Raw genomic sequence first — 16298 nt, forward strand, 5'->3', positions numbered from 1 at the left:
AGATCTTCTAAAATAACCCCTCAAGTTGGAAGCTGGCTTCTGAGGTCACAGGGGGACAACAAGGACAAAGTGCCCCGTATCCAGCAGTCTTACATCTACTCATATCCTTTGAAGCTGACAGAAAACCACCAGTTTATTACGTCTCTGTATAGCATCTTCCTTCCTTTTAAAAAAATTAAAAAAATTTTTTTAGTATTGTTTTTTCCATAATCGTTTTAATACTTCTATTCATTTGCGCATGTAATGTATTTATCTGATGAAACATTATTTTGTTTACGGTTTTTGTTACTTTACTTTTAAAAAAATTAATAAAAAAGATTTGAAGTTAAAGATAAAATTATAAATTGAAAATTAAGCAAGGGACGGAATAGCACACTGTGAACTTATGGAGCCGATGATGAGTTTGGTGAAACACAGGGCTGAGTTCTTTGTGTGAAAGAGTCGCTGCCGAGGCTCCTTCACAGTGTTTTAAGAGTAAACATTTTCACAACTACACACTAGCTCACATTTCTCTCTGCCACTTGTACGAAAGAACAGGTGCAAGAAGCATCTGAAAGCCAACACACCTCCTGCTAATTTTCTTTTTCCACTAGAAATAAATCACTTGCAGTGCAAACACCCAAACTGTTTGAAATGTGCCTGATGAATGGCTCTTACTGAAGGAGAACTGCTACTTCCATGGGCTGTAACCTGTACTCAATGTTCAAGGATATGGAGAAGGAAAAGGGGCACCACCTCTTCTGATGTAACTTCCTGTGGGCAGGATGTAAGAGAGGAAAGGGCTGGTGAGGCTGGGCAGAGGCTTCTTAGTTTTAATTGCTACTGCTGATGGTGGGGGGGGGGGGGGGGTGTGGTTAGAGAGTGAAATCAAGAAAGGAGACATGCCAGGTCCATGCGAGGGGGAGAGGAGGAGAAGATAGAGAGATACTGGGCCTGGAGGGGGCAGGAAAGAGAGATTAGACCTGAGAGGAGGGAGGGAGAGATGCTGGACCTTGGAGGGCATGGAGAGAAGAGAGAGAACAGACAGAGGAGGAGAAATGCTAGACCAAGCAGGGAGACAGCGATGCTGGACCATGGGGGGAGGGGGAGTAAGAAGAAGAAGACATGCTGGCCCCAGAGGGAGGTCAGGGGGAGAGATGCTGACTCTGAGGTGGGGGAGGTGTATGAGAAAGGGGAGGAAAGAAGTGATACATGGGGAGGGACAGGGACACAGAGAAGAGATGCTAGGTATTGAGAGAGAATAGGGGCAGGGACAGAGAGGTAGAAGGAGGGACACAGGAGATGCTGAACAGAGTAAGATAGGGACACAGAAGAGAGATGATGAATATGGGGGAAGACAGGGACCCTGAGAGGGCAGATGATGTACATGGGAGGAAGCATAGAGATGGGGACATGATTGATAAGGAAGTGGACAGTGGACATACAGAGAAAAAAATGTGAAAAGGTCATGAGACCCTGAAAAGAAATTTAAGAAAAAACAGAGGAAAGTGGAAAAAAGACACTAGGTCCAAAGCGATGTTCAAATAAGAAATGTAGAGGAAAGTATTTTTTTCTGAATTTATTAATTGTAATATGTCAGCTTTGGGAAATGTGCATCTCTGATACCTTGAATTTCTATTTCTATGACAGGTTTTCTATATATAGGTAGGTCTACAATCCACCCCCCTCCCCGCACTTCAGTCCCCACTACCTTGGGAGAGATGGCTTTATAGGGGGCCCATCCAGTCCTAACTAAGCCACTGGATCCACTATACATTTTTGGCAGGGGTCAGAAGATCACATTAGCCTCATACTGAAAGTGCTACTTTGGTTCCCCACTCTTCCAGGCCATCACACGAGTCTTCCCCGCAGGCATTCCTGCGTTCCCGAGTACTATGCTCACTCCCCACTCATCACATATATGTTGGTAGCACCATCCTGCCACGTAATTAATTATGAAGTTACCAAATGCTGTTCTTCAGGACTGTAGCCCACATTTCTGGATCTGCAAAATGAATCCTCCTTTAATAATTGTAAAACAGGTTTAAACACAGACAGTTTTTGAAGGTTAATGTCCTTTTCACCGCTTGCAGCTGTGGTCCATAGGCCCCACGAAGACTGGTTTATTCTGGCCGTGGTACAGGAAGACTTGTGCTGGATCATTTTCATCTCCTCTGCTTGAAGTTTTTTTTCCCCTTCATTTGTATTTTGTAACTATTTCTTACCTATTTTTATTTACTGTGTATCAGTAGATATCGTTGATATGCTGTACCTCAAAAGCTCCCTGTCTTGGACATTTGTCATTTCATCCTCTCTAGGACTTTATAACAAATGCTGCAATGGTTTCCGTGGTCTTGTCAACACACAGTGAATTCCAAAGACTTTAGTTCACTTTTTGAATGATTTCTAATTTAACGTATTTAAAGCAAGTACTGCTGGACATATGCAGCATCGTATAATGATGAGAAGCGTGACCTGCTCAAAGCCTTTACGGTATAATGGCCACTGTGGAGTTCTTTTGAATGATATCATCATCAGGATACATGTGATTGTCATAGAACAGTATGATGTTTTTAGGTACTTTGTATCAATTTCTATTGATTTGAGTTGCTATCTATTAGAACAGTGATGGGCAACCTTTTGAGCTTGGTGTGTCAAAATTCGCCACAAAACCGAGCATAACTCGGGTGGTGTGTCACTTCGAGAAAAAAAAACATAATTTTGCGATATTTATAGTTTAAATAACAAAAATGTATAATTGTAATATATAACTGTATTTAATAAACCAAAAACTAATTATTTAACTTACCTACTTAGTGACTTCTTTGTTCATCTGTCAGTCGGTTTCTTTTGTTGGTCTTGATATTATTTAACTTGTGTGGGGTGCCATGAACTAAGATAAGTGAGGGGGAGGAGGAATTCTTTAACTAATCTGCCTATTAGTGACTTTTTTGTTGCTGAATTTCATTGGCTAAATCTTCAATTGAAGGTTGGTATTTTGTACACTTCAAGCCCAAGCAAGCGCTACTAACTTCATCTGTCAATCTGTTTCTTTTGTTGGTTTTGATATTATTTAACGCTGAGAATAAGGTTTCACAAAAGTACGTAGAGGGAAAAATTGTGAGTAAAGCCATTGCTATATTTTCAGGGTGCTAAAAGTGTCTGGTAATCGGATCCAGGCACTCCAAATTTCCTGGTAACTCAGATATTCTCTTAATAATTGCATCTTTATTCTGCATATCGTGAAATAGAACTGGTGCACATCTTAGGAGAGTTTCTTTAATAAATTCTCCCTCACTGAGTGCTTTTCCATGCTGAGCTATGGAGTGAGCAATGCTCAAACTTGCAGATGTTAAATTTGTAGAACCTTTTACAAATGTAAGGATGGAATTAGATTGGCTCTTATAAAAGTGTAGCTGCCTGGAAATGTATTCCTTCCTTTCATCCTCACTTTTTTTCAAGAGCTGGGAATGATTAGTTTCAAAATGTCTATTTATATTCCACGTTCTGCTTACTACCGTTTCAGTACATAGAACGCAAAATGATCTGCCATTTTTTTCTATAATGCCATACATCTCGGTCCATGTCTCTTGAAAGGGTCGGCTACTGCTACTACCACTTCCTTTACTTAACCTTGGTTTTTTATTTTTTGGGTTCTCCATCAGGGGGGCAGTGACAGAAGATAGAATTATAGATAGCCTGTTAGCCCTGCAGGCAATTAGGGGTTAACTAGCCTAACTGACCACCTTATGTAAATTAAGATGGCTGCCGCTATTTCTAATGGCGGGAAACGGCACCCATAGCACATGCCCTCGCCTCTCCCAGCCTCCCCCTCACCTATCTCAGTAATGATGGTCAATTACAAATCCACGACACCCCAGAACAGTAGATTGGATGATGGTTGCGGGTAATGGTGATCACAGGGCCCTCAGAGATGCGTCCCCCACGGCATTCCGCTGCTCTCTGCTCCGCCGGCCGGAAGTGAGATCAAAGATCCCCTAACGGCCGTGCAGGAGCCGGGGCAGAGGGAGCAGCAGGGAGGGAGCCAATAGGAGCGCACACGGCACACCCCCAGCGGGTAAACATGCACCGGGTGATTTCGCCGGGGGGGGGGGGAGGTTGCGCTGCACCGGGGGGGAGGGGGGCGCATCGGCGATCCACCCCGGGTGTCAGCAAGGAACTCCGCTGCTTCTCTGTATGCGGCCACATGCGGCCGCGTGTCACTGAAAATGGCTACGCGTGTCATAGGTTCGCCATCAGGGTATTAGAACATGGAAACCCACTGATTCTCACTTTTTAACAAAGTGAATATTAATTTCAATATTTTTAGATCATTGAATGTGCATAAAAGACGGCAATTGAGGCCAAGCATTGTGAGATTTTATTTATTTATTTTATTTTGTATTTTTTAGGTGGTTGTATGACTACTTTTAGGGGTTCACTTTGCTTTTTACCCCTATTAGGTAGGTGATATTTAGTATGTATGGTCATTCAGTTATTTTAGTGTTGTATATCTCCACCTATCTGTCCTATGCAGTTCTATTGATACATTTAGTGTTGATATTATTTTTTGTGTTGATATCATGTCTTGTATTAAAATTATTATTTTATTGCATGCATATTTAATCTGAATGTTTTTAACTGATATTGACTTGATATTATATTTTATTGTATTATGTTTTTAGATTTTATCTGTTTTTATTTTATATGATGTGATAGTGTTTTTAGATATGTTTTATTATCAAATATACAATGGTGAAGTTTATGTTTTACTCATTATGTATTTTTATTTTGTAGTTTTTTTACCCCTGACGCAGCCTGAGGGCGAAACGTGGCCACGTCGGGTAACTTGTAATAAACCACTTCTTCTGTTACCCTCCTGTTCTATTTTTTTTGATCTGCTTTTTTTCTTTTGATTTGCCATGAAGCCCACAGACAGTGATTTCCCTAGAGTCATAAGGGGTGTCATTGGCAGAACTGGGACGTGAACCAATGTTCGGACCCCTAGGCCATTTCTCCCATAAATGAGACGACTTATTGAGCTGATGGACTTTAGATATATAGAGCAAATTGAGTTCTTGTCTGTGTTTATGGTTTTCTGTTACTTGAGTTGTAAGATGTAAGTTTCTATTGCCGACTGATTAAATTCAAGCACTTCACCCTGAGCCTTGGAAAAGTGTGTCAGAAACACGCATATGTGTGTCTGTGGACTGTGCGTGTTTATTATGGACACGTGTGGGCAGCAGGTCTGTCTCTCACATCGCATGGAGCAGGGCCATCCTGGGATGTATATCGTTCTCGTTCTATGCATGTGGAAAACTGCACAGGCACATCTTTAGGAGATATTAGCATAAATGCTGCAGAAGCTCCTGGCATTTTGGCTTGTTTGAGAGCAGGTCTGAATGGTGGAGTATGTAAAGCAGGTGCAGTATTGGGGGAACTTCGATAAAGGACACTAAAAATTAGATGCCCAAGACCTGTGCCCTAAGACAGTATTTTATAACGGAATCTGAGTGCCTAGATTCCTCTTATATAATAGAGCGTAAGTTAGTACTTAAGCGTCAACATTTACATCATGTAAACAGAAGGTGTAAATGTTACCACCTAAATCTGGTACCTGGGTTTGGCGCCTACATGTGTGACCCGGCCACGCCCCATCCACATGCACACACACCCCCCCCCCTTTGTAGTTCTGCACTAAAGCCCCAATGCTCAAACCTCCAGCGCCATACTGAATAACGCCATAAAAATACTGCCGGAACAGCGCAGAATAACGCCCTAATGCTCAATGATAATGAGATGCAAATAGAGGTGCGCTCATAACTTTTAGCATTAGGGAGTGTGGCAGGAGGATTGTGCTTGGTGCACGGGCAGAAGAGATCTGCGGTAAGGTCAACTCCTGTACCTGGTAAAACCCGAATGAGAAGCTCACATTGGCGTCTGTTTTCTAATAAAGAGTTATACATTTTTTTTTTAGCTTGGACGCTTATATTCAGACGCAGGAAACAGATGCCAATGAGTGCTTTCGCTTGGGTCTGCTGTTTCTCACAACCAGTGCTTAAAGGCTTGCACGGGCTTCTTTCTGCTTCCAAAAGCAATCAAAACCGGCAGATTTTGCAGAAAGAATCATGAGAGAAGCATGAGAAATCCTCTCTTCCAACACCCTAACGTCTGCTCCGACCTGGCGTTATTTTTTGCAGTGGTAAGGCAGTTTTGTTTCAGGCGCTCTTTTCGGAGGAATACAAAATGATCTCACTAACGTAAGCTTCACTACATCTAACATAGTAAATGACGGCAGATAAAGACCTGTACGGTCCATTCAGTCTGCCCAACAAGATAAACTCATTTACATGGTATGTGATAATTTATACCCGAGTTTGATTTGTCCTTGCCTTTCTCAGGGCACAGACCATAGAAGTCTGCCCAGCACTGTTCCTGTACTAAACGTTCTGAAGATTCTGGAATCCTAAAGAGTTACAAGATTCCGGAATCCCAGTTAGTAGCAACATTCCATGTAGAACTCCAAAGAGTAACATAGTAAATGACGGCAGATAAAGACCTGAACGGTCCATCCAGTCTGCCCTACAAGATAAACTCATTTTACATGGTATGTAATACTTTATACCCGAGTTTGATTTGTCCTTGCCATTCTCAGGGCACAGACCGTAGAAGTCTGCCCAGCACTGTTCTTGTACTAAAGGTTCTGAAGCTAATGTCGAAGCCCCTTAAAATTTACACTCCAGTCCATCCCTATCTATTCAGTCACGATCAGGGCGTAGACCGTAGAAGTCTGCCCAGCTCCCGTTTTGTTTCCCAATTACCGGTGTTGCCACCCAATCTCCACTAAGATTCCACGGAAATATTCCTTCTAAACAGGATTCCGCATGCTTTATGCGCTTGTTCTGTGCAGGTAGGTGCTAATGGCCTATAGCGCCTGTGTTTATTTTTGAGCACTGGGGTCTGAGGCACTAATTTCTAAAATAGCACCTGCCATTTACCCCTTTTTGAGCATCAAACTTGTGGTGCAATATACGAAATTAGAGGTATGTGCATAAATCAAAACCCTGCCCGTGACCCACCCAAACCTCTCCCCTGAACATGCCTAAAGACGCAAACACGTACAGCTAATTAAAAGTCGCTTATGTGCAAGGTAATTCTGCCAGAGGCCTTTTGCAAGCGCAAGTCAGCATTTTCATGTGCAAACAAGGTTTATCAAATTACCTGCTCCCATACTGACCGTGTGCGTCCCCTGCAGATCCAGCAGCAGGAAAAGCAGTAAACACGCAGGAAGGTGAGCTGCGGCTCCTCAGACTTTATTACTACAGCAGACTGCAGAATATGGATGTCTGGGAAATCAGAAAGCGTCAGTACTCAGCGGAGGCCAATGATACTCATGCAGCACCAGTGCTGAGCGACCCATCAGGAGCTTCTTTTATCCACTTACTGCCATTTGAAGTACTTAAAAACAAAATGAATCTATGAACAACAGAAGCTAAAATAACTAAGACCCTGATTTGATGAGGGAAACGGTGGAGGATTCTAAAAATTAAAGCATTATTCATTCTTTCACCCCCAAACGAAAGCAACCTTACCAATTTCCAGTTCAGATTAAAAGTCAAACTGCAACCAAAAATGTGTCCTCCAGAAAATAAAAGTTAAAAATAATTCCATAAAAGTCCTTTAAAATGTCCTTGCAACAGTTCAGAGCACCTGGTTAAAACTGCCTTGGCAGGGTGAGGAAGGAGAAAACAGTCCCTGTGCTCACTCCTTGGGTATTTCGCCCGGTCTCTTCAGGGTGGCGCTGTACTTCAAAGGTACGCTCTCCGATTTCAGCACCACCTCCACCAGAGAAAAGATACTGATCACCTGCAGCCAGGAAAGAGGATACAGCGGTCAGAAAGACAGCACAAGCAAATGGTGCGGATCCACCTTGATCCAGCTAGTGAATAAAGGCCCTCGAAAACTATTTTGCTTTTCCCCTACCGCCTGACACATTTCACATCAACAGCAGGTACAAAGGTTGTGAATGTTATGACATGAGCACTTTATGCATTCTAATCTTTCAAAGAGAAAAATGCGGTTAGTTCTATCCCAAACTTTGTGCAAAGTATACAGATTAAAGCAGCTGTCAAATTTACAACTATACAGGCTACATGAAACCTGCCCTCTAGGAGTAAAGAACTAAGTATTTTTTCTGTGAAAGAGAAATTCAATTATCAGAAAGGGAGATAGAAACAAAGCGTAGAAAGAAAAGGAACATGGACAATTCTTGAAAGACACTCTTCTAGATCTTGTGTGTCTAGGTTTTCAGAAAGCTTTTGGCGTAAGTACATAAGAGTTGCCATTCTGGATCAGATCGACGGTCCAGCAAGCCTAGTAACCTGTTTCCAACAGTGGCCAATCCAGGTCACAAGTACCTGGCAAGATCCCAAAACAGTAAAACAGGAATAAACAGTGAACTCTGACAACTATGTCTTAATAATGGCTTATGAACTTTCCTTTTAGGAAATTAGCCAAACAGTTTTTAAACCCCGCTATGCTAACTGCTTTTACCACATTCTCTGGCAACAATTTCAAGAGTTTAATTACACACTGAGTGAAGAAATATTTTCTCCGGTTTGTTTTAAATTTACTACCTAGTAGCTTCATTGCGTGCCCCTAGTCCTAGTATTTTTGGAAAGGAGTAACAAGCGATTCACCTCTACCCGTTCCACTCTACTCAGTATTTTATTGACCTCTATCATATCTGCCCCTCAGCCATCTCCAAGCTGAAGAGTCCTAGTCACTTTAGCCTTTCCTCATAGGGAAGTCATCTCATTCTATTTATCATTTTCGTCACCCTTCTCTGTACCATTCCGCTATATCTTTTTTGAGATGCGGTGACCAGAATTGCACCATGGAGCAATACAAAGGCATTATAACATTTTCATTTTTGTTTTCCATTCCTTTCCTAATAATTCCTAACATTCTATTTGCTTTCTTAGCCGCTGCTGCACACTGAGCAGAGGGTTTCAAAGTATCATCAATGATGACACCTAGATCCCTTTCCTCGTCGGTGACTCCTAATGTAGAATCTTGCATTACATAACTATAATTCGGGTTCCTGTTTCCCACATGCATCACTTTGCACTTGCTCACATTAAACGACATATGACATGTGCCATTTGGAAGCCCAGTCTCCGAGTCTCGAAAGGTCCTCTTGTAATTTTTCACAATCTTCTTGTGATTTAATAACTTTGAGTCATTGGCAAAATTAGTCACCTCACTAGTTATTTCCAGCTCTACATCTTGGGAACTTGGAAGACTGGGCGGCATCCAATTGATAAGGGGATTTGATACACCGCCTTTATGTGGTTACAATCAAAGCAGTTTACTTATTTTGTACCAGGGGTAATGGAGGGTTAAGTGACTTTCCCAGAGTCACAAGGAGCTGCAGTGGGAATTGAACCCAGTTCCCCAGGATCAAAGTCCACTGCACTAACCACTAGGCTACTCCTCCACTCATTCCACCAATAAGAGCCAACCTCATCAGTGATGTCACAATGGCTTGATTGCCCGATACAGTTCCCCAGGATCAAAGTCCGCTGCACTAACCACTAGGCTACTCCTCCACTCATTCCACCAATAAGAGCCAACCTCATCAGTGATGTCACAATGGCTTGATTGCCCGATACTTGGCTCACTTCTGATATTGTGATGTCATAAGGGAAAGGGGGAAAGGGAAATGGGACTTGATATACTGCCTTTCTGAGGTTTTTGCAACTACATTCAAAGTGGTTTACATATATTCAGGTACTTATTTTGTACCAGGGGCAATGGAGGGTTAAGTGACTTTCCCAGAGTCACAAGGAGCTGCAGTGGGAATTGAACCTAGTTCCCCAGGATCTCAGGCTCCTGCACTAACCATTAGGCTACCTGCAAAGTTTAATGTGGACAAGTGCAAAGTGATGCGCATTGGGAAGAATAACCCAAATTATAGTTACATGATGCTGGGTTCCACAGTAGGAATCACCACCCAGGGAAAAGATTTCGGGGTCATTGTGGACTATATGTAGAAATCTTCTGCTCAGTGTGTGTGGCAGCGGAACCCAAAAAAGCACACAGAATGTTAGGAATTATTAGGAAAGGGAGGGAGAATAAAACAAAGAATATCGTAACGCCCTTCCACATACCTGGTGTACTGCTTCCTGTTCTGGTGTCTCGGGTTCCCAGATGAGGGTCAGTTCTGGCTTCTTTCCCACTTTTGTGAAATGGGACTCTAGAAGTGGCAAGGCCTGCCAACAGAGATATAATATAGCACGTTAGAAAAACGGGGTGACACAAATTCAAGAATGACAGAGAGGAAGTCAAAGCTAGACCGACTGAATCCACCAGGATTTTCTGTTCATAGACAATACTCTCTGCTCCCAGAATTTCTCCCCTCTGATACTTTCAGGTTGCTCTTACATTGCAGTAGACGCGTTTCTGAACTCCATATTTCAACACCAACACATCAAAGGCTTCGTTCAAGACTCCCATCACCATGGCTTCCGATTCCAAGGGGCCAGACTCCTGGGATAACAGTGCAAAGAGGCAGATATAATGCACAGCAATGCAAAGGTTCAACACACTGTGGCAAAAGCAAGTGAAAAAAAACACACTAACATGCTCAAATTCTATTCGTTGTTTATTAACTGTACTAACTATCATTTTTATTGTATTAATAGTAGCACTGCAGTGTCATTCAGACAGCAATGAGAAACAGCTGAGACTCTGGAGATGAGAATGATCCAGTGGCCAACACCCAGTCAGGCCTCACCTTGACAAATACAGAGAAGAAGAGGTCGGTACTGAGCTCATGCACTCGCTTAGAAGCGGTCTTCCGGTCATTGCAGTGGTCTGCTTCTTTCTGAATTTCAGCTGCTGTCAGTCTCACGGGACTCCCACAGCCTGGAATGCAGGAACACATACGTTTGTTACAGTTTCATGGGGCGTGTTTAGATCGTCACGTCCTCTTACCGTTTCCATCTTCATCTGTGGAACAGGACTCCAATTTCCAGGCTACAACTGGGAAGCCCCCTCCCCACCACTCTGAGAGTCCAGTACAGATTGCTATGACTGGTTACTTTAGACAAAACAGTACATAAGTATTGCCATACTGGGAAAGACCAAAGGTCCATCGAGCCCAGCATCCTGTTTCCAACAGTGGCCAATCCAGGTCACAAATACCCGGCAAGATCCCAAAATGTATAAAACATTTTATAGTGCTTATCCCAGAAACAGTGGATTTTCCCCAAGTCCATTTAATAACGGTCTATGGACTTTTCCTCTAGGAAGCCGTCCAAACCTTTTTTTAATTCCGCTAAGCTAACCGCCTTTACCACATTCTCTGGCAACGAATTCCAGAGTTTAGATGTTTGCCAATTCCTCTGCCTTTTTGGTGGAGAAATCCCATTTTACTATAGCTAAGAAGTGCATCAGTACGAAGATACACTAACTGGACCTCGTGCTATTTGTTTTGTTCTCACACTGCCTACATACAAGGTCACAGGTCAGCCTCTGATCAGTGGCGTTCCTAGGGGGGCTGACACCCGGGGCGGATCACCGATGCGCCCCCCCCCCCCCCCGGCGAAAGAACCCCCTCCCCTGGGTGCACGCCGCTGGGGGGGTGCCGCGCGCCGGTCAGCTTCATTCGTTTCCATGCTCCCTCTGCCCCGGAACAGGTTACTTCCTGTTCCTGGGCAGAAGGAGCATGGAAACAAATGAAGCTGACCGGCGTGCGGCACCCCCCCAGCGGCGTGCACCCGGGGCGGATCGCCCCCACCGCCCCCCCCCCTTGGTACGCCACTGCCTCTGATCCTTGCAGTTACTCTTCTAAACCTACCAATCGCTGCAGCAAGAAGACGGTGTACGATGACATCAGGAAAGCGTCGAATTGGTGAGGTGAAATGTGTGTACAGTGGCACATTCAGTGCATAATGTCGAAACTGAGTCTCATCCTTCAGGATTCCAGTGCAGAAGTACAACGCCATCTGAAACAGGACCAACAGGAAAACTCAGTACAAGACAAGGCATCACAAGGAGGGGAGAACGTCAAACAAAAAGGCAGAAGATATCCCACAAATATCAAATATCAAACAAAGGCAGAAGACACACAAAACAAACAAAAAAATGGGGAGCGACCAAAGAAATTCCAACACAAGGGCAAGTTTATTCAAAAGTACACAAAAATAGAACATTGACTCGATGCAGACCTGCGTTTCGGCATAAAACACGTCTGCCTCAGGAGTCAATACCATCTGTGAAGAAACAGTGTGTTTTAAGCCTGTAAAAGTTTCCTGCCTTATGTTCTGAAGTGTATTACTCCTATTTGGCCAGCAGGTGGTGTTTCTTTGCTGTAAAGCTGTTCAAGCGAACTGAAGGGTCCTTTTACTAAGGTGCGCCGGAAAAAATGGCCTGCGCTGTTGTAGGCGCATGTATTGGGCGCGCACAGGTCCATCTTTCAGTGCACCTGCAAAAAAGGCCTTTCTTTTTGGCCGAAAATGGACGTGCGTCAAAATAAAGATTAACAAATGTCCATTTTGGGCCTGAGACCTTACTGCCACCCATTGACTTAGCGTTAAGGTCTCACGCGTTAACTGGACAGTAATTGTCAGCACGTACACTGCCGATTACTGCCCGGTTAGAGCCACGCGGTAGAAAATGAAAAATATTTTCTGATGCATTTATTGGACGCACATAAAAAATGGAATTACCGCCCGGGGCACGCTGTAGCCAGGCGGAAATTCCAAATTGACGTGTGTAGGTGCCCACACACCTTAGTAAAAGGACCCCGGAGTGTTTTTCTTTAGTTTGACACAAACATTAAGCAAGAAACAGCATATATTTGAAATCTTGTCGACTGGGCTGTGATTGGCCTGGAGTTTGAAATTACCCAGCAGTTGTTGCTGGCTGTTGCTTCAGTCTTAGCTTGGGAGGAAAGAGAGACAGATCTCTTTCCTGAGGCTCGGTTGACTATATGTCCTGACCTTCCCAGGTATTGTTTAGACAGTATACAAATGTTTAGTTAGTGTTATAACTGATCCATATTTCAGTTACCGCTTGCACTATTTTGTTCCACTGTTCAATTTTTCAGACAACAATTTGTTTGTTGACTCTGCTGGCTGGACTGATAAAGAATCCTGGTGGATTGTGTGTTGAATCTGTGAGTGCTTTCAGGGAACTGTGGGACCACTGGGAGTGTGGCTCCAGTAACCTAGAAATCACTGGGGCTAATTTGAGAGCGGGAGAATCGCCCAGAGGCATTGTGACCCAGTCGGTGGGAGGAGGGTGTTAGCGTAGAGTACAAGCAGCAGGTGTAGGAGAACCTGAGCTGTGCTGGGGATACAGCCTCGAAGTGGCCAGACAGGTAGGTTAGGCATCTTGTGAAACTATCAAATCAGCACTATGCAGAAACCAATCAGGAAACCAATGGAGAGATACAGTGGGGGAAATAAGTATTTGATCCCTTGCTGATTTTGTAAGTTTGCCCACTGACAAAGACATGAGCAGCCCATAATTGAAGGGTAGGTTATTGGTAACAGTGAGAGATAGCACATCACAAATTAAATCCGGAAAATCACATTGTGGAAAGTATATGAATTTATTTGCATTCTGCAGAGGGAAATAAGTATTTGATCCCCCACCAACCAGTAAGAGATCTGGCCCCTACAGACCAGGTAGATGCTCCAAATCAACTCGTTACCTGCATGACAGACAGCTGTCGGCAATGGTCACCTGTATGAAAGACACCTGTCCACAGACTCAGTGAATCAGTCAGACTCTAACCTCTACAAAATGGCCAAGAGCAAGGAGCTGTCTAAGGATGTCAGGGACAAGATCATACACCTGCACAAGGCTGGAATGGGCTACAAAACCATCAGTAAGACGCTGGGCGAGAAGGAGACAACTGTTGGTGCCATAGTAAGAAAATGGAAGAAGTACAAAATGACTGTCAATCGACAAAGATCTGGGGCTCCACGCAAAATCTCACCTCGTGGGGTATCCTTGATCATGAGGAAGGTTAGAAATCAGCCTACAACTACAAGGGGGGAACTTGTCAATGATCTCAAGGCAGCTGGGACCACTGTCACCACGAAAACCATTGGTAACACATTACGACATAACGGATTGCAATCCTGCAGTGCCCGCAAGGTCCCCCTGCTCCGGAAGGCACATGTGACGGCCCGTCTGAAGTTTGCCAGTGAACACCTGGATGATGCCGAGAGTGATTGGGAGAAGGTGCTGTGGTCAGATGAGACAAAAATTGAGCTCTTTGGCATGAACTCAACTCGCCGTGTTTGGAGGAAGAGAAATGCTGCCTATGACCCAAAGAACACCGTCCCCACTGTCAAGCATGGAGGTGGAAATGTTATGTTTTAGGGGTGTTTCTCTGCTAAGGGCACAGGACTACTTCACCGCATCAATGGGAGAATGGATGGGGCCATGTACCGTACAATTCTGAGTGACAACCTCCTTCCCTCCGCCAGGGCCTTAAAAATGGGTCGTGGCTGGGTCTTCCAGCACGACAATGACCCAAAACATACAGCCAAGGCAACAAAGGAGTGGCTCAGGAAGAAGCACATTAGGGTCATGGAGTGGCCTAGCCAGTCACCAGACCTTAATCCCATTGAAAACTTATGGAGGGAGCTGAAGCTGCGAGTTGCCAAGCGACAGCCCAGAACTCTTAATGATTTAGAGATGATCTGCAAAGAGGAGTGGACCAAAATTCCTCCTGACATGTGTGCAAACCTCATCATCAACTACAGAAGACGTCTGACCGCTGTGCTTGCCAACAAGGGTTTTGCCACCAAGTATTAGGTCTTGTTTGCCAGAGGGATTAAATACTTATTTCCCTCTGCAGAATGCAAATAAATTCATATACTTTCCACAATGTGATTTTCCGGATTTAATTTGTGATGTGCTATCTCTCACTGTTACCAATAACCTACCCTTCAATTATGGGCTGCTCATGTCTTTGTCAGTGGGCAAACTTACAAAATCAGCAAGGGATCAAATACTTATTTCCCCCACTGTATAAACATAACACCATCAATAATCCTAACCGCTATTGCACGTCAGATGCCACAGACTGAACCACAAAGTATATAGTGTCAAAAAGCAATGTGACAAACAAAATGCTCTAAAGAGCAGCGCTGATTTGATAGTTTGGGGAGAATGCCAGGCTATACCCAAGACCAAGCATTCAATAGCTACTACAGAGGTGAATGCGCCTTACACAAACTGAAAATGGGATAACATCAAGTCATCAACTTATCTTCCAGGACTACATTCAGGATTTCAATACTCAACAGTTGTTCATTTTTCTCTACTCATCCTCCCTTACTTTACCACCCTATGCCAGGCAAACACAAAGCTGGCTTATTTATTAGGCAGTTGCCTAGAGCAGCAACTTCCTGGTGGAATGAAAATAAAAGCTGAAGTCAAAGAAAACAGTTTTTCCTGACAGCCACACAAATTCAAAGTGCCAGCACAGCAGACTTTCACCCACAGGAAGGGCGAGCAATTTTCAAACAGCCCATTTACCTGGAAATTGTCTTCATTAAGTACGTATGTATGTATGGGAAAGTTGCTTACCTGTAACAGATGTTCTCCGCAGACAGCAGAGGAATGCAGCCACACTGCCTGGTGGCAATCTACATGCAACCCTATCCTGATAATTCGGGCGTGCTCCTCCACTGTATGTCTCAAACATGTCTAAACCTTGTTTATAGCTAGGGGGGGAGCTCCAGCATGTCGGCTCCATCAATGACATCACCAGGTAGCGTGCCTGCACATTCCCTGCATGGCTGCGGAGTAAACTATACACAAACATACGTGTACACACACACAGATATACATAAAAACAAATTTTAGTATTTAAAAGTATGATGTCCTATTATGTGGAGAGGTGATGTTGGAATGATCATGATTGTTCAGTTTAATTATCAAAATGTCAGGGGAAAGGGGCGCAAAGCTGACTCTTCACCCCGGCTACTTAATACTCTTGCACATGCCCTGCTGAAGTGACCTCTTTTTTTTCCAACAAACATCACAGCAAAACCTGCATAAGAATGGCCTCTATTTATTTAGCTCACTTATAACGGGTTACAGGATTATATATATAACAAAAATTAAAACAAATAACAATACAAGTGTAACACAAACATAAAACATTAAAACACAAACATAAAACATTAAACTACAGAAAATATCAAATATACCACATTCTAATATAATAATTTGTACCGTCAATGTACAAATGGCTGGCTGGCTGGCTGGGTTCGTAACATCCTGACGTC

General features: G+C 43.6%; 1 protein-coding gene across 1 annotated transcript in view; it reads right to left on the bottom strand.

The window, feature by feature from the left end:
* Window positions 1-7024: 7024 nt before the first annotated feature.
* Window positions 7025-16298, bottom strand: part of DIS3L2 (DIS3 like 3'-5' exoribonuclease 2) — a 226787-nt gene continuing 217513 nt past the window's right edge. Inside the window, 5 exon segments of the mRNA XM_030216582.1 lie at window positions 7025-7845; window positions 10152-10253; window positions 10426-10530; window positions 10778-10908; window positions 11843-11990. Coding sequence (XP_030072442.1) covers window positions 7741-7845; window positions 10152-10253; window positions 10426-10530; window positions 10778-10908; window positions 11843-11990 — 591 coding nt within the window. The 3' untranslated portion in view covers window positions 7025-7740.

The sequence above is a fragment of the Microcaecilia unicolor genome, chromosome 10, assembly GCF_901765095.1.
Source record: "Microcaecilia unicolor chromosome 10, aMicUni1.1, whole genome shotgun sequence".
Classification (NCBI taxonomy): Eukaryota; Metazoa; Chordata; class Amphibia; order Gymnophiona; family Siphonopidae; genus Microcaecilia; species Microcaecilia unicolor.